The sequence below is a fragment of the Spermophilus citellus genome (assembly GCF_964194105.1).
Source record: "Spermophilus citellus genome assembly, chromosome: 6".
Lineage (NCBI taxonomy): Eukaryota > Metazoa > Chordata > Mammalia > Rodentia > Sciuridae > Spermophilus > Spermophilus citellus.
The window spans coordinates 123,588,498-123,606,583 of record NC_138187.1 but is presented as its reverse complement, the minus strand read 5'-3'; the positions used below and the strand labels follow the sequence as shown (position 1 = coordinate 123,606,583).

The 18,086-nt window shown below is 35.4% G+C and overlaps 1 protein-coding gene across 7 annotated transcripts in view; it reads left to right on the top strand.

Moving 5' to 3' along the window:
* RPS6KC1 (ribosomal protein S6 kinase C1) overlaps window positions 1-18,086 on the top strand; it is a 213,201-nt gene that overhangs the window by 180,855 nt on the left and 14,260 nt on the right. For 5 of the 7 annotated variants that reach the window (XM_081300200.1, XM_081300203.1, XM_081300199.1 and 2 more), the window contains 2 exons: window positions 12,600-12,682; window positions 13,873-13,968. In XM_081300200.1, the coding sequence (XP_081156326.1) occupies window positions 12,600-12,682; window positions 13,873-13,968 (179 nt within the window). Of the gene's footprint in view, window positions 1-12,599; window positions 12,683-13,134; window positions 13,189-13,872; window positions 13,969-18,086 lie in introns of those variants that run through there. The other 2 variants (XM_081300202.1, XM_081300201.1) reach the window with 1 other exon arrangement.

The window sequence follows — 18,086 nt, the reverse complement described above, 5'->3', positions numbered from 1 at the left end:
ACATAGCCATTTAAGTTTCCCATTCCAGTCTTAAACATGTTGATGTGATATCCTGTCAGCATGCCCTTCACTTTTATTTTCCACCCCATTAGGAGCCTTTAATTTTAAATGCTGTAAATTTACATTGATATTTCTCATTGAATACTTTTCAGATTCAAGAATTTATAGGTGAATATGTGTGTAAATTGAAGAAGTCCAAAGTGCTTTTCACTGCAGCCCAATCTCCACGCTCCCAGATGTCAAATGACAGCTTTGCTTCCTCTGTTAGGCGATTTCACACTTGGAAACAGCTCACAGCTGACGGTGAAAAGTGAAACATAGAAAAATCATGCTGAAAAGTATCTGCAAAATTCAGTTTTAGAGCATGACGTTTATTTTTACCATCCTTTGCTCTTCTGGCCTGACTTTATCAAATAATCCATGAATATATTTTTTTGGGGTAGTCTACCCTGCTTTTCTCCATAAACATGCTTTCCACTCGATTTATTTCTTTTTAAGCATGGTGCTGTGTATGATAGTTAGGTATTATATAATTAGAACTAGGACTCAGACCATGGATGGTTTAAAGTGTCTTGAAGCCATCAGAAGGTTAAGACAGAATATTTAGGTGGCGTTAAGAATTACCAAACCCGTGTAACAATCCCAGGTCAAACATTAGCTCATTGCATTGCCTTAGGCAGTTATTTAAGACTTTCTAGCCCACAATTTAACAGTAGTAAAATAGATTTGTCACATATAAGTAAAAATCACTAATGTCAAATCATCTGACAACCTTCTTATACCAAATTTAGTCAAAATTCAAGTTCATCTTAGTAAGGCAAGAATTTTTTCCTCCAACAGTAAATATTGATTTCTCATCCAACATTAATAGAGTTAAAAGAGTTATTTCATTTGGAGGACTTTTTAAGCAAATGTTTTATTCATTTATGAAGTTTGTACATAATATATATAATATGGAGATAAAGGATTTATGGAAAGTATTTTCATTCAGAGGAAGATGCCAACTTTTGAAGCAGCAAAAATTGAATGCCAAGATTCTCAATAAATGAAATTGTTTAAAGAAAAAAGAATTATTTAGATATGAGAATTTATGAGTCCTGGGTAATTTCACTAACCTTGAGTGATTTAATTTTTAGGAATATGATGTTAATAGAGAAAGCAAATATAGATGTATATTTTGAAATAACAATGATATAATCATGTTTTTTTTGTCTCCTTAAAGGAGAAAGAACAAAAAAGTAAGGGTGAGTTGTGCAAATAATTTAAAAAGAGTAAAATGTTTGTGTTTACTATTCAAATATTATTTTTCAAATAGTAACTCTTTGAATGACCCGTCAGGAAAATTTCAGCAGCAGCTTTCTTATACATAGTGGAGGTTTTAATACTTCCTTAAGTTAACAAATATATTTGATCCTTTGCCTTTAGTTCTTATTACCATTAACAAAATATATCTATTTCTCCTTGAGGAGAACCAGTAAATTTTCAGGTTTGTTATGAAACAAGGGCAGTTTTATACTGAGGGAAATTCCCTTGTGTACTTTGCCTTTCTCTCTAGCAATGAAACTTGTGATGAATACAGAGTGTGGGCTTCAAGTCTACAGAGGTCTGACTTTGTCCAGGCAAGACCCTTCTGATGTAATGAAGAAGAACAAGTGTCTTTAGAAGGATTTGAGGGTGTGGAACCCTGTGATCCATCCCTAGGTAGGATACATAATGAGCCCTCACAAAACCCCACTGTTGGTTGGTCACCTTCCCATCTGGATTAAGAGCACCCCATAAACAGACCCATTCTGAAATCATACTTCTCCTATCAGGCCAGAATGTGATTTGTCTCTAGTGGTGAAACTGAGACAGGGTAAGAGCAAAAAGTTCAGTCCCTGTTATTTGGCATCTCAGAAAATGCCATATTAGCCTCTCCCAAGAGAAGTTCTGTTAGTACTAGAAAAGTTTGTAAGGATGATTAATTGATAAATTCTACATATAGAAGGGGTGAAATACAGTATTTCTATACATATCCCAGTACTATCTGATATTTGGTGGGAGAAGGATGTGTTAGCTTTCTGTTGTTATAATACCGAGATAATCATAAAGGGAAAGGTGTATTTTGGTTCACAGTTTTGGAGGTTCCAGTTCATGGTTGCTTGTTGCTTTGGGCCTGTGGCAAGGCAGGACATGGCAGTGGGAACATATGCTGGAGCAAAACCACTCACCTCATGGCTTGAAAGCAAAAGAGAGGAAGAGGAAGGGTGAGGGTCCCACACTCCCCTTCAGTGGCACACCCCTGTGACCTAAAGACCTCCCACTAGGCTCCACTTCTTAAGGATTCTACCACCTTCTGATGTTGCTAAGCTCAGGACCCAGCCTTTTAACCCCTGGGCCTTTAGGGGGACATTTAGGATCCAAATTATAGCAGTGTTTTACCTCAAGATTTAGATCATTAAAGGGATGTTGATTTTAACCTTCTGTTTACTCCAAACTGTTTTCTTTATGATCTGATACAAATTTTATTTTCAGAAGAGGAAAATGAGACTAGAGAATTTTAAGTCATAGCTGCAGAATCATGCATCTTATTTTTGAAGTCTAAATTGATTTTTGGCAACTCTTCATTTAATTGGCCTGCATTATTTTAAGGAAGAAAGCGAATTATCTTTGGCCTCTGATATTGAGCAAAGAGGATGTAATGCTGAATCTTAAACATTATGTGCTAGAGCGATTGGGTAGCTATTTTGATCAAATCACCGGTTTTCTGCCCTGTAAAACTGTGCTAGTTTGAATCTCCATGATGCAACTGGGGCTTACTCCTTCTAAGCAATTCTTCACAAATATTTTCTTCAAATCAATGTTTACAGATGCTAAGGCTTTAAAAAATTAATGATGATAAGGTAAATAGGATTCCTGAAACCCCTTTAACAGCAGTGCATGTCGCTGTCTCCCTGCCTGGCACAGCAGCAGAGCAGCAGAGAGAAAACTGCGCCTGTCATTCTCACAATTTTCAGTTAGCCTTTTTCTCATCAATCAACTTTAATGGCTTTGGTTGGGTAACAGTGTGACACCCGATGGCTATTCAGAATGGAGTTGTTGTGATATGATCAATGGAAAATGGAGCATGCTGTTGGTTTTTTTTCCCCTCCTAGAAATGCAGGGTGAGAGTCTGAGCAAGATTGTGGAGAGCTCAGAATTATAATTATAATCGGTCAACCAGAAGTCATATGGTAGTTACCCGTTTCTTACTTTATCTCACAAGAAAACGGTATAGTAATGATACCTATAAACTCCCTTGAACAAGTAATTCTTGGCCCTGAAGTGCTGAATCAAGTGAAATCAAGGAGTTTTGACCCAAGTTGTGCAGATAATTGCAGGAAAGCTCAGAACATGGTTGCCAGGTCACCACAACAAATTCAGAGCTGGGTGGTGGGAGAAAAGCAGAGCTGGGTGTTTTGCCAAGCCTAGCCTGAACTAGCTAAGTGTAATCTGTGCTTACGTTTGGTTCCCCATAATACAACAGGCCCAGGGTGCAGGTAATTGGATTACCTGAAAACCAACTGAATTAATAATGAGGTGGTGGCAGACAGCAAGGCTGGAGACTGAGCTGAGCTGAGAGAGCGAATGTAGCAAGGTGGAGCAGCTCCTGGTCTCTCCCCTCACCTCCGGGCCTAGGAGGAGAGCAGGTCCAGCCACTCTAGACTTCTCTCCTGGAAAGTGCCAGTCCTTGTCACTGGTCTTTTCTGGATAATATACTACCTAATTAGAGTAATGTTGTTCTGGGAATTTTCTAACAGTTCATATACCCTTCTTGACAAACATGGCATTTGAGAAAAGCAATTGAGTTCCTGTTGGAGGATTTCAGGGAATATAGAATGGATAACTGGGCAGTCAACATTTTCTAAAATATTATAAAATAAGGAAAAAGAAGCAAAATGCCCATTTGGAAGGATGGGCTAGGAAATGGAAATTCCAGTTTCTGATTATCTGTCACCCCGAGTGTTAAGTTGTTTTGCCTTAGAGATGTTGTGAGACCTTACACCAGGTGAATTTTATTTATCCAAATTAACTCATTACAAATACAGGGTCCATGTGAATAGTGGTTGTTTTCGGACTTTGAAACTTTAAACTGTAAAACTTTGATAATTTAGTTAGTAGATAGTAGAGGAACAATCCAAATGTGGAATTTTAAGACTGGGATCTAGCTCAGTGGTAGAATGTTTACCATACCAAATTCGAGACCTGGGTTCGATCCCCTGCAATTCAACTTAAAAAGAAAGGAATTCATTCTCATAGTTGGTATGGCTTTTAATTTTGTTTTTAGTTTTAACACTTTGTCTTGTTTATGGAACTTTAAAAAAAAATCATCTCTGTATCAAAAATAATATCCTGGGGAAAGCTAGGTAAGGTGGTTGTCCTGCAGGGAACTTAAATTAACATTTAAAAAGTATTTCTTATTGATATTAATGATCTCACCAGAACACCAGCCAGATTTTATGGCTAGTGTATAAACTGGTAGCACAATTCATGGAATTAGGTGCTAAGGTTCCTTACACTGAGCAGGGACAGGGGATACCTTGTATTACCTTCTAATCTTCTTTCTGCCCCCCTCATTTTTCCTTGATGTAGCACATGCCACTAGTACCAGAGAAAACTATAGTCCCAGAGGCAGCAGTTGTACTGTGCAGAGGGAGCACTGGAAAGTATCCAATCTGCTCCCTGAACTTAGGGCTCCAGCATCTCTTGCCTGGAATATTTCAGTCAGCAAATGACTGACCACCATTCACATCTAATCCTCTATGTTTTGTCCTGTTTGGAAGATGCTGTGGATGATGTTTTAAGCCTTGTAGCCTGAAACATGTAAAGGGGCCGAGGACTTGATATAGATCTGGATGCTCACTAGGACTTTATAAAGAAAACAAACATGACGCCTTTGTAGATGCTTTGAACTTCCTGAATGAACAGTGCTATGAAATACAAGATTGGTATATTTATTCAACAAACATGTATTAAATGCCTCCTGTGTCCCAGGAACTGTGCCTAGAAGCCAGAAATAAAAGACATAATTGATAATATTAACAGTTACTTTTCAAGTTTTATGTCAAAAGGAGACTACACAAACAGAAGACGTACAGTTGGTTAACTAGGATGTTAATAGACCTTTGTAAGTGAGTAGTTTTATGTATAGAATGGTAATTTACTGAGCTAATAAGAGACATACTTAGCTGTCCCTCTTCCCACAGTTTAGTTCCATATATTGTTGGTGCAAAAAAAAAAAAAAAATGCTTTCTTCTGTGTTTCTTTCTCTTTGCTCTTTAGTCATCAGCTGTAGTAGAAGACTAATGCTCAGCCCCTGCATAGAAAATCTTTATACACAGCAAGAGCTGGTGAGAGAAATTGACTAGGATTTTGTAATTCTAGTCCCTTTCAATTAGCAACAGATGCTGCGGGGAAAGATGGTCTGTGTAGGAACACAGTACTAATGTTTCAGAGCTCTTGCCGACACGGAATGCTCATTGCAGAAGAAAGAGGTTCCTTTCCTTGGTCCAAATGTGTCACTAATGACAGGTCAGGCTTTTTTTTTTTTTTTAATTTACCTTTCTCTAATTCTGAGTCCATTAAAGAATACTGACTTCCTTGGGAGAAAGTTAACAAAATTTTGACCAATTATAACAGCATTTTTAAGTTTATTGAACACTTAAAGAATTTGTTGAGAATTTAGGCACTTCAGCTTTTTTTGGGAACTATAAAAGTGTAAATGGTGCTTATATAACAATTCTCTTTTATTCTTGCCTTATTCACTGAAGATCTCTTTTTGATTCTAAAAGATAATATATTTTTGTTCCTTAATTCCTTTATAAAAGTGCAATTTAGAATCCTTAAAGTCAGACCAAAAAATTTGGTCATTAGTTTGCAAAAGAAAATCCTGTGGTATTAGAAACAATAATTATCCTACTTTCACAAAGTATGCTGACTCCTGATTATCATGTTAAGGTGTCAGACAGGTCTGTGGCTTTAAAATTGGTCTGTCGTTCTGTCATTCCGATATTTGGAAAAGATGTTATATTATTTATTTGACAAATTGTTTCAACATCTAATATTGATTTAATTGCATTATTACTTGAACACTTTATTTGCAGCAGTTGTTGCATTTGCATTGTGTTTTATCGTAATTTTGACAGTGAAAAGAAGTGAGGCTGCTAAGATTCTATTTATTTTAAAAAGTGTAGTTAGTAAAAATAATTCAGGAGAAATCAAATAATTATTTTGAGTGAAAACAGAATTTTCTATAAGTAAAATTCTCCTCTTAAGAATATTCTGAATTTACTGTTTCTTACCCTATCTTGGAAGTTAGAATAGCAACAGCAGAAAGGGGTTGGAGGGGTTATAGAATTTTCTCTAAAAAGCATTTTAATAGTAACTTTTTTTTAAGTAAATTCTGAATTTGGTATGTAACAAAGCCTATAAAACTCTCATTCTGTGTTTTACCAAGCCCTCTGGCAATATGGATTAACAAGCCCATACTACTTTTCTGAAAAATACCAGGCTTGTTAAAGAGTGTTCTATGAGGTGTTAAACAAGAGTAAAACAAAGGTGGGCAAAAGCACATTTTATATTGTGATATCTTTATTGTTTTATTTAAACTGTTTATTCACTTGCTAAATATGATAGTTTGAATCATTAGTATGAATCAATAAGTTAGAATGTCCAAGTGAATTGCAGAAAAATGAGATTTTAGAATTTTACTGTTTGTACATATTTGATACCCTAGTTTTTTGGATGAGTTGAAATCTGATCTGGAGCTGTTTCTGTGCCTCTAGTACCTGAGAAGATGGAAAATTTAGCTCTAGTGACACAGGCATTTCTTTTGCCACCAAGTGATTAGTTCTTAGGAAAGGGAGTAGTGGTTGCCTCTGGGAAGCATCTGGGAAACTGAGCAGGACTCACTTGTCTTGGCATAATCCCACTCTTTGGGCATCTTAAAGAGAGTTATGAGAAGGGCCCATGAGTGCTTTTGAAAGTACTTTTCAGGAGGATAAAAGTAAGGCTGCAAGATTGTAAGAGGTAGAAAGAATTTTAAAAGTCCAGCTGTCCTCGTTTTCAGAGGAACGTGTTGATATCCTCAGCCAAGCTCCAGCAGCGGCGTAGCTGGAGCACTGGCAATACGTCTCTGAAACGATGACACAATCCAAGATCCTTGAATATCAACATCCCTTTTTGAATTTTTTGCAGGAGGAACTTAAGGAATTGATTCCTGAGAGAATAGTTTTATTTTTTTGCCTAATGCCTATATGACTGCTGCACTTGTGGAGAATAAGGTTACTTACTATTTACCCTGCCTGGAAATTGTGGACATAGAATGTACTCTGGAGGGAAGGAACATGCCCAGAAACAGCACTAAGGGTTGCATAGGAAAAATATTCTGAAAAGTGACAAAACAGTGGTAGGATATGTCCTTTAGAATGCTTCTCTCCTTTTTCAAAGATTTCTCAAATTTGAGGTAAGAGTTTAAAGGGATTTCCCAGCTTTACTATGTTATACTTTTAAAAGAGCCTCACTTTTAGCATTTCTTCACATTCTCTATTTTTGATGTTAGGCACGTAGACCTGGATGTATGTGATAACTGTCTTATAGCTTTATATATAAATCAATGCTCTTTGTTTGTGTTTAAATTTTTATATGGATTTTTCAAATAAAGCAATTTTGGAGCTGTGATTTTGATAGCCACATAATCTCAGTCTTCCTTTTTTTTTATTTAAATTTTTTTTTTTTTTACAATATTGGGGATCAACCTCAAGGGTGCTTGACCACTGAGCTACAGCCCCAGCCTTTTTTTTTTTTTTTTTTTTTTGATGGTGCTGGGAATTGAAACCAGGTCCTTGGGCTCGCGAGGCAAGCACTTTACCAATTGAGCTATATCCCCAGCACCTCCTAGCCTTCTAAAATTTTATTTTGAGACAGGGTCTTGTTAAGTTGCTCAGGCTGTCCTTGAATTTTTGATCTTCCTGCCTCAGCCTAATGAGTAGCTGGGATTACCGGCGTGTGCCACCACACTGAGATTATTTTATATAACATAAAGGTATTTTGGCAACATAAGTCTAAAGTGTATTTAAAATACCGTTTTTGTTTCCTAAGGAGGATGGTTTTGTGGTGTTCAGTGTAGGAGAGTAGACCTGTTTAGGGAGCATTTATATGGGAGCCACTACATTGGTTTTCCAACAGCACCACACCAGACTTCTTGGGAAGTTTCAGTGTACATCTCAAAGTTTTTAATCTAGCAATTATTGGTCTTTAAGGATGTAAAAAATTCTCTCTGAAATCAGAAGAAAATTTGTTTTGTCTTAAAACCTATATGGAAGAAATTCTACAAGTACTTTAACTTGTTCTAATATTTAAGCTTCCAAACTGATTGGAAGTTTCTCTTTATATATTAACACAGAACTCTTTGTTGTAACTTAGCTATGAAAATCAAGGACAGGAGGTCATGATGTCAATTTCACATTAATTAATGAATCCCTGCTTAATGTGAAGTCATTTTGAAAAGTTTCAAGCTGCATTGTTAAGGAGTTAGATTCAAAAGTTACTCAATGTCTTGTTTTTTACCCCATATTCTTATGAAAAATAAATGTACCTCTGTACAGTTGTTGTCCTTCTTTTACAGCCCAGTCAGATCAAAGATGTCATTCAGCCTAGCTGTCTTAATACTTTTGAGAGCAGTTTTTCTTGGATGGGACCAGCAGTCTGTGGCCTGAGTGGCCTTAGACAGCAGAACTAATTGCATCCAATAGGAAGGAAGAATGAGGAAATTAGGGGAGAGGAAAGGGCAGACTGTTAGTGGAAAAAGAGGTGAAGGCCAAGGAAGGATAGAAAGGAAATGGAGAGTAAAAGAAGCTGCTGTGGTTGTCAGTGCTAATTTACCTCAGGTGCCACATGGTACATTCTAGACTAGCTAGCAAGCCCACAGAAAATAATAAAGGAGTGCACTGCATCTGTCTCATCAAGTACCCCTCAAATTTTTCTACCTAAGTACTTCTCACTGTAGAGGTGGTATAAATGTGTATCTCAGGAAACTAATGAAATGCGATTTTGAGATGTCTTTGAAGTCTTTTTATATTATGAATCCATGCAACTTTTACCTTGTGTTTAGATAATAAAACAGTATCCCACCCACTCCTGTGCATACAGTCTTTGAGGCTGGGGAAGATGCACTGTGTTTATCTAGTGGCTTCAAGAGCATCCCCCACCCTATGCTCCTGGGTTGCACATTCCAGTAGTGATGCAGAAGAACAGGTATAACACATAGCTTTTGATGGTTAAGGCTGCATTGTTGGTGGTACTTTAGACTTCTGCTGGATTTTCAAGGTGCCTTTATAAATTGTGTGAGCTATTAATTACATAGCCCCATCTCAGCAATCCTTCACTGAGTTCTAATAAGGAAATTTATGAGCAGAAATTGAGGGTATGGTTCTAATCTGGAGTCCTTAGGATGTGTGGTTTGATCCTAAAAGCCATCTTATTAATTTCTCTGAGCTGACTGAGTCAGATGTCCCTGTTCTCCCAAAACACATAAATACAATATTGTTTCTCTCCCAGAAGTCACCCTGCCCAAATGACTTCTTCATAAGTTTTTTCAGAAATTGCAAATAATTCATCTAAAGATTAAACACAGTTCCTTATATATGGTAATCAGACAATGAATGTTAGCTGCTGTTTTATTGTTGAAATTATCATTATCATTATGCATGCCCACTGTGAGGACAGAAACATCCATACATGGAAAGTAAGATTTGCTGGTGGCACTTTGAAAACAGATGGCTGATCAGTAACTTTGGATTTTGGGTTGTGAACAGGTAAAGCCTCTATCAAACTAAGAAATAGATACTAGTTGCCATACTGATAAAAGGAAGTGGAAAAACTAAAATTTGGGTGCAAAAGATTAATAACATGAACTGTAACACTGATTTTAGTTTCATATTATTTAACAGTGTGGCCAAAGTATAGTCTATAGGAGTAGTGCCTAGTATAGAGCCTGCTTTGTGCTACTTTCTGTGTGTTGGTTGAATGAGTTTGGTGGGTCGAGACCTTATTAAGCAGGTTGATTATATATGCACATGTGCCTGATGAAGCAATACATTTGAATTATTATATAATGGTCAGTGAGAAGCCATATAGACTTTGAATGGGGAAATAATGTAACTGGTGGTCTGCTTTAGACTGGAAGGAAATGTGCTAAGGTTATATTTGATAACAAGACTATGGTAAATTCCTGTTTACTTTTCTAAAGTTTCTGAGAACACACCTTTCTAAAGTTTTTAAGAGCACGCTTCTGAAGGTGATAATGGTTCTATGTGGGGAGGTGCAAAGTGGGAGTAGGGGCAGCTACTCTGAATCTGGGAGGGGCAGCATGTGTACTTTGAAAGAGAGCCCGCAAGAAGTTGTCCTTCTTGGGAAACACCACGTTAGGGAATTCTCAAGTATTAAAAACATAGAATTTAGAATTAAATGTAACCTAGAGGCCCTCAGATCTAACCCTCAAGTTATGGATGAGTTCACATGAATTCCTTAGGACTCAATCCAGGACTCCTGATTCCTAGTTCATTATTCGTTCTAAAGTATAATATATTAAATTTGTAGTGAAAATTATATAGGTGAACCAAATGTTAGGAAGAACCTACATAGTTTAGTTTTCCCTTCTCTAAAGTCACTTTTCTAATAAGCCTGAAAGTTTTCATATTATTTTATTATACTTTAAAAAGCTGTACCACTTAAATATTTATTTATTTAGTTAATTGTAGTTGGACACAATATCTTTATTTTACTTATTTATTTTTATGTGGTGCTGAGGATCGAACCCAGGGCCTGCCACGTACTAGGCGAGTGCTCTACCGTTGAGCCCCAGCCCCAGCCCCCCACTTCTTAGATATTTATGTAGCTTAATAAGTATAATAATCAACCAGGCCAAAGACTAAATATACCAGCCCAAAGACTAAAATATTTCCCTTTTTTCTCACTAGTCTTTTAAAAAGTACACACTTTTAAAATTAGAATTCTATTTTTGTATAGCTTTTTAAAAAAACAATATATACATTTGCTTATATACCTAAATCCTTCTGTGAAGATATCATTTGAAATGGTTACATAGTAGCATTCTATGTTATAGATGTGCCATAATATTTATGATGAAACCTCTATTGCTAGATAGGTAGTACTCAACTTTTTCAAACAAGTACCTGTTTTATTAATTAAATTGGCTCTAAAAAGATTGGAGTCTTTCAGTTATTCTTACAATAGTTTGAGTTGGTTAATATCTGTTTTCTTTTTACTAACTAGCTAAGCATAGCTAGTTTTTATTAATGCTGAGAGTGACTAGTTAAAGAATGGAGAATGTGATTTGGCACAAGGACTGTAGGAAGGAGGAGGCCGGGGAGAGCTGGTTGTGAAGTGTGTACTTCATGAACTGTTTGCAGCCCAGGAGGAGGGACGGGGAAGGAGCCTGTGAAATGGAGTAATTTCAGTACTTTGCATAGGAAGCTTTCCCCCATCCTTTTCCTGGTCTAAGTGACCTTCGCTTCAAGACCTGAAGCCCAAGGTATTTTAATAGTTGTGTGGTTCTCTCACACAGTTGATGTGCTTAAGCATTGGTTGAAAGGCTGGACACCTAAATAGCACTTCCACTTAACACTTTCCAAGTTCTAATCTAACTGCTTATAATCGAATATTATTGTTATGAGCAGTGGGCAACCCATAGTCAAATAAGATTAGATAAGATTTATTTTTCAGTTGAAATGAAAGGGCAGATATTGGCAAATTTAGTCACTAATAGAATGTTATTAGCAAAGGACGGGACATCAAACATAACTCAAGGGCCACAAGCTTCAAAAGTGTTAAAATGAGGAGTTGTTGCTGATTTGTATAGAACCTTGAAAGATGACACTCATTACATTTCAGGAACTTGTGCTAGTGAGTAATGGCAGAACACAGATAAAATCGTGATTTATAAATATTCTGAAAGTTTTTACCTTAGCCAATATTTTCAGTTATATCTGTACTTCTGAGTTACAAAATGGGCGAATTGGTATTTCATGTGCTCCTTCTTTAGTTGGAAACAGTTGGGAGAGTGAAGATGAAAACTAGATCTTCATTCTATTGTGGTGTGACATTGGATAGGGCATTTCACCTTCTGGTTGCTAACCTATAAGTAAAAGAATAATTAATATTGCTTAGATAATTTTTGAAGTTCCTTCCGAACATAAAGAGTCTTTGTTTCTTTTAAAACAAAAAGTGATTTGTGAGGTAGAATTGGCTATACTTTCTCAAATTTGAAGATTAAGCAAAATGCTGATCTGTTGGTTCCTGTAACTTTCAAGTATAGCATCTTGAAGGTGTCCCTCTATCAACTAAAGAACAAATGTCTCACTTTAATATATGACTGCATCAGAAAAAAAATGCAACCACAGTAGGTGACCAAAGGGATAAGTAACTTTCAGGAATTTTGAAAGCCCAGTAGTATTTAATGCTCTCTCAGCATTAAAAAGGTCACCTTGCTAATACATGTTAATTTTGAAAGTTTAATTGACCTTTGGAATTTTAATATCAACCTTTTTTGGTGTGTTTAGAGGTTGGAGCAATCACAGAAGAAACTGAAGCCTGTGATTGGTGGAGTTTGGGTGCTGTCCTCTTTGAACTTCTCACTGGCAAGGTAAGCAGTGACCTGGACATTTAATAAATTTATCCAGATGCCACCTTGATTTCAAATTGAGAACGTTAGCCTGTGCCTTTACTTTTCAGGTCAGGGACTAAGTAAGAAAAGCTTTGATGCCAAAAGCAAGCAGTGAAGTACAACTTTATCAAGATTCCAGATTTTTTAAAAATAAAATCTTATTACATTGAATAAACTGATGGCAAATTGTTATTATGTCTAATGTTACATAATAAGATTTAAGACTAAACATTCCTTTCCTTCTTTTTCTATGATTCAACTTTAACAGAGTAAGATTTGTAATGTTTATACAATGTATTAGAATTCTCTAGAGGTAAACATCTTATCTGGACCTGGGAGGGAATTCTCATTTTTAGAAAATTAATGTAAATATAACAGGTAACATTATCTTTCTCAATATTATAAATTTTTCCTATATGTTTTCATATTAGGACAGACAGAATTTATATTCTCTGGTAAGTAACTTTTAAGTATGATGCTTGAGGTTAATAGATTTTAGAATATTGTGCAGATTGCCTCCTGGGAAGAAAATAGATGAACAATTATGCTTTTGTAAGTAGCTGCCTTAAATATATGAACATCAAACTAAGTTTGTTATAGAGTTTACAAATCACCTCTACATATATTTAAGCTCCAAAGTGCTATATACATGTAAAATATTACTAATAGCAATTTCTAAACTTTAAATGTTTTTTAAAAAAATTTTTTTAGTTGTAGTTGGACCTTTATTTTATTTATTTTAAAGTGGTGCTGGGATCAAACCCAGCGCCTCACACATTCTAGGCAAGTACTGTACCACTGAGCCACAATCCCACCCCTAAACTTAGTTTTTAAGAACATTAAAATATTTTGGAGATATCCAGTCCCTTTTTTAATGTTTTGTATGTAATATAAATTTTTCTATTATGAGTCATTAATTTTATAACTAAGGGAAAAGGGACAGGTGCATAAGCTTATAATGTGGTCATGATGACTCTGCCTTTGTTTCCGTTAGAAGTTGTATAGTCTCACAGCCCTCAGCATGAACTGCTTAGGTGGCATTGTGTTGATTACTGTGCCTTCAGTTAAGATGGTTGTTGAGCTCTGTGTCCTTGCTGTCTGTAAATACTGTGATAGAACAGAGTATGATGTTATCTAGGATAAGAAATGTACCTGATTGATTGTTTCAGACTTTGGTTGAGTGCCATCCAGCAGGAATAAATACCCACACTACTTTAAACATGCCAGAATGTGTCTCTGAAGAGGCTCGCTCACTCATTCAACAGGTAATTTAATTGACCTCTCGGTTAAGTCTATCAAGCATGAAGATTAGCAGAATCCACAAAAACAAAACCTTAAAGAAATTAGTTTTGGGCAAGAAAGACTCATTTAGAATTATATACATTTAGAATTAACACTGTAGATTTTTATTTAGGCTTCTGCTACTATCAAAGTATTCATAGAGTCAGAAAAGATAGTTGAAACTGTTGGTATTTTTTTCAAAAATCAAGGTTAATATTCAGTCAGTTTTATATAAGTGTGAGATTTGAATATTGACTTTAGTTTATCTAGGGCTGTTCTGGTTTTGTGATCATATTTTATAATGACATATAAATGGCTATTTTCATTTTTAAATTCTTATTTATAAGCAGTAATGGACTATTGAAATTTCTTAGAAGTGTTTTAAAAATCTCAACAAGTTAAATCACTCTACTAACTTCATCAATTAGGGGAAGTTGGGCATTGATGTCAATTAGTACAATTCTGGTGGCTTGAAAAAAGAGCCTATTAATAATTAAAGTTCATTATCCCAGAGGTGGGCTTGGGACTCTAGGAAGTTTCTTAAATTAATTCCCTATATTTAAAATACAAGTTGAGTATCTCTTGTCCAAAATGCTTGACCAGAAGTGTTTTTAAGATTTCAGACTTTTTGATTTTGGAATGTTTGCATAGGCTTTACTGATTGAGCATCCCTAATTTAAATGTCCAAAATTTGAAATGCTCCAAATCTGAAACTTGTTGAATGACAACACAATATTCAACAAATTTCAGATTTGGAGCATTTCAAATTTTTGGATTAGGGATACTCAACCTGTATATTTCTGTAGTCTTTAATAGTGAATTTTGCTGAATACACTGAGAGTTGCTGTAATTGTGGTTTGATAGGCTCACAGCATTCAGCAGGAATTGTCAGGCCTGGGTCCTATATTTTTAAACATAAAGAAAAAGATTACTTGAAAAAAGATCAGGATGGTCTTTTTTTAAAGTCAGGGAAAACAAAAAGAAAATTAAAAAGGGAAGGATATATTAAGAGAATTATCATGTATTCTTTTAAAGAGGGATTTTGGTGTTATTGAACAAATATGATATGCAGGGCCCAGTGTTGTAAGCTACAAAAGTAAAATCATGAATAACAGTACCACACAATGGAATTTGATAATCTCAGAGAGGTTTAGAAAATACTTTGGCAAGTCAAGAGGAGAAGGGGTTATAGTCAATGTATTGCTAGTATTATGAAAGTTTTTGTGGGATGGATTTTATTTTTGCTGGGTCCTAGACAGAAATTTAGCAGGGCAAAGTTAGGTGTGGGGGGAATAGCCTAGGTAGAGTAAACAGTTTGAACAAAAGACTCAGTTCAGGAAATCAAAAGTTTGGTTTATCTGGAGTGGAGAGATGAATGTAGAATAATAGTAGGTGAATGTAGGAAGATAAGTTGGGGTTTTCTTATGAGGTTCTATTATCATCAATACAAGTATAGAATAATATTATTCACTGAAAATTTGAGATTAGATGGCCAGCAAATATATGAACAAGTATTCAGCATTTTTAGCAATAAGGGAAATGCAAGTCAAAACTACACTGAGATGTCGTCTCACCCCAGGTAGAATGGCAGTCATCAAGAATACAAATAGTAGTAAATGCTGGCGAGGACATGGGGAAAAGAAACATTTATATACTGCTGTTGGAATTGTAAATTAGTACAACTACAACCACTATGGAAATCAGTATGACAGTTCCTGAAAGGACAAGGAATGGAACCATCATATGGTATACCACTCCTTGGTTTTTATCCAAAAGAATGAAAGTCAACATACCATAGCAATACAAACACATCACAGTATCCAAGCTATGGAGCCAGCCTAGGTGCCTGTCAACAGATGAATGGATAGGGAAAACATGGACTTTTATTCAGAAGAGCAAAATTATGTCACTTGCAGAAAATGAATGGACAATGAAGCATTCTGTTAAGTGCAAACAGACTCAGAAAGCAAGGGTCTTCCTTTTTTCTTATATGTAGAAGCTGGAGAGAAGAAGTGGGAAGAAAGTGAGGGAATCTAATGAAAATAGAAGGGAAACCAGTATAGTAGAAGAAGAGAACCAAAAGTAGGGAGGAGGGGAGGAAAAAGAGAAGTTCTGGGGAATGAAGTTGACCACATCGTGTGTATATATAAATATATCCCAGTGAATCCCATTATTTTAAATAATGATAATGTACCAATATGAATTTTTTTAAAAGAAAGTTCAAGATTTAAGAAAAAAATTTACAGTTATACATGGACACAAGACCTTTATTTTATTTGTTTATTTTTATGTGGTGCTGAGAATTGAATCCATGCCTCACACATGCAAGGCAAAAGCTATACCACTGAGCTACAACCCCAGCCCCATCAAAATTTTGAGTTCTTGTACAGAAAATGAAAGGATTGGAGTTGGACTTAGGAAAATTAATTTGCCCAGACTATGAGAATTAAAAAGAAACAATCAGGTTAGAAATACAGAGATGAGAATACCCAGAGCACTTTGGGTTAAGGATTAAGAAGCAGTGAAGAAATAATATAAAACATTTCATTGTTTTTGGGAAAAAATAGCTGTTCTTTAGATTTTGTCTTATTTGTTGTGGCACAAGATAAATACAGAGTATTTGGGGGGTAAATATTTTAGGGAATACTAGCAACTACTACTTTATGTTTCTTTTCCTTAAAGTAGTAGTCATTATTATGTAATATTGGAAATAAAGTTCCTTACAGCGATATATCAAGTCCTATTGCATTCTTTATTAGAAATTACATTGTAAAGGAGTCTAGACTTAAGGTATGTTAAGTCCTCAGATATGCATAGCTTATATAGTAAATCATCATTCTGTCATTGGCTTGCCTGAGGAAACTACCACTCATGTTGAGGAAACATCATCAGGAAAAGGAAAAGGGGTCTCTTGGCATGATTAGCAATTTGTCATTTTGACTTTCCTCTTCCACTACCTCATGGGTCATAAAGGTCATTTAAAAAAAACACAAAAATGATTTATATGGAAATAATTATTCTGTTTGGGGGAAATTTTCTCCTCTTTGGTCTTTCAGCTCCTTGCTTTGTTCTTAGATTTCATAATCTCCTGTACTTATGGTTCACATCTGTCCAGGTCAAGTGAATGCTGCTAAAGCAAACAGTTACTTTTTTAGATGCAAGTTTAAAAAATCCTCAGAGCATGTATGTTTGTGCTTTACAAATCACATTTAGTTCTTTCTGACACAGTTGCTTTGTCAGTTGAAAGATTATGTAAGAAAAAGACCTTCACAACAAATTTCTATGCCCTTATTGCTCAGCCTTCTTGCTTAATGTTTGGGGGAAAGGAGGTTGGTAGTAGCTATCTTGGTTTCATTATTTGAATTCTCCACAGGCACATATATTCTATTAAGGAATAGAAATTTGTGTGATCTCTCTTGAGGCTTTTATAGCATTCTAAATGGCAAAATAAGCAAGATTGTCATGGGGTAAGCAATTATTCTTTTGTCGGTAGATTTATACTTTCAAATAGGTGGAGAAGTCCATATAAGTAAATTCAGTCTAGCAAAAGTCAAATATGAAGCTTTGGAATTTTACATTTGTAGTTACATTTTGGAAAGAGTCAAGTGGAAAGGCCAGTTGAAGCAAATATTATGTGTATTTGTTTCCCAAAATATTATATGTAGTCTTGAAATATAATAGTATAGCTATTGTTAATTCTTACCAATATTTGATATGTTAATTTTATGTTAAAAAGTATGATGCCTTTCACATTTAAATAAGTAGACAAGAATTGTCTGTAAAAATTTAATTTAATACACATAGGTTATTCCTATAGTTTTTTTTTTTTTTAAATATCAGCTTTCTAACACAGCAACTTCGAATTCAAAAGTTCTTTGAGCAGTTAGCTTTAATAAACAGTAGTAGGGTCATTTGGGGTGCTAGACATAATAATGTCAAGTGAAAAGACTGTCAGTATAGTCTTTTGAAGTATATGCTTCTCTCCTCTGGTGGATTTGGTAATACAAAGTGAGTAATAGATTCTTGGCATTTGCTGATAACACATTCATGAGGCAGTGTAATGTGATTAAGGCATAAATTTTGGAGTCAGAGTGCCTGAATT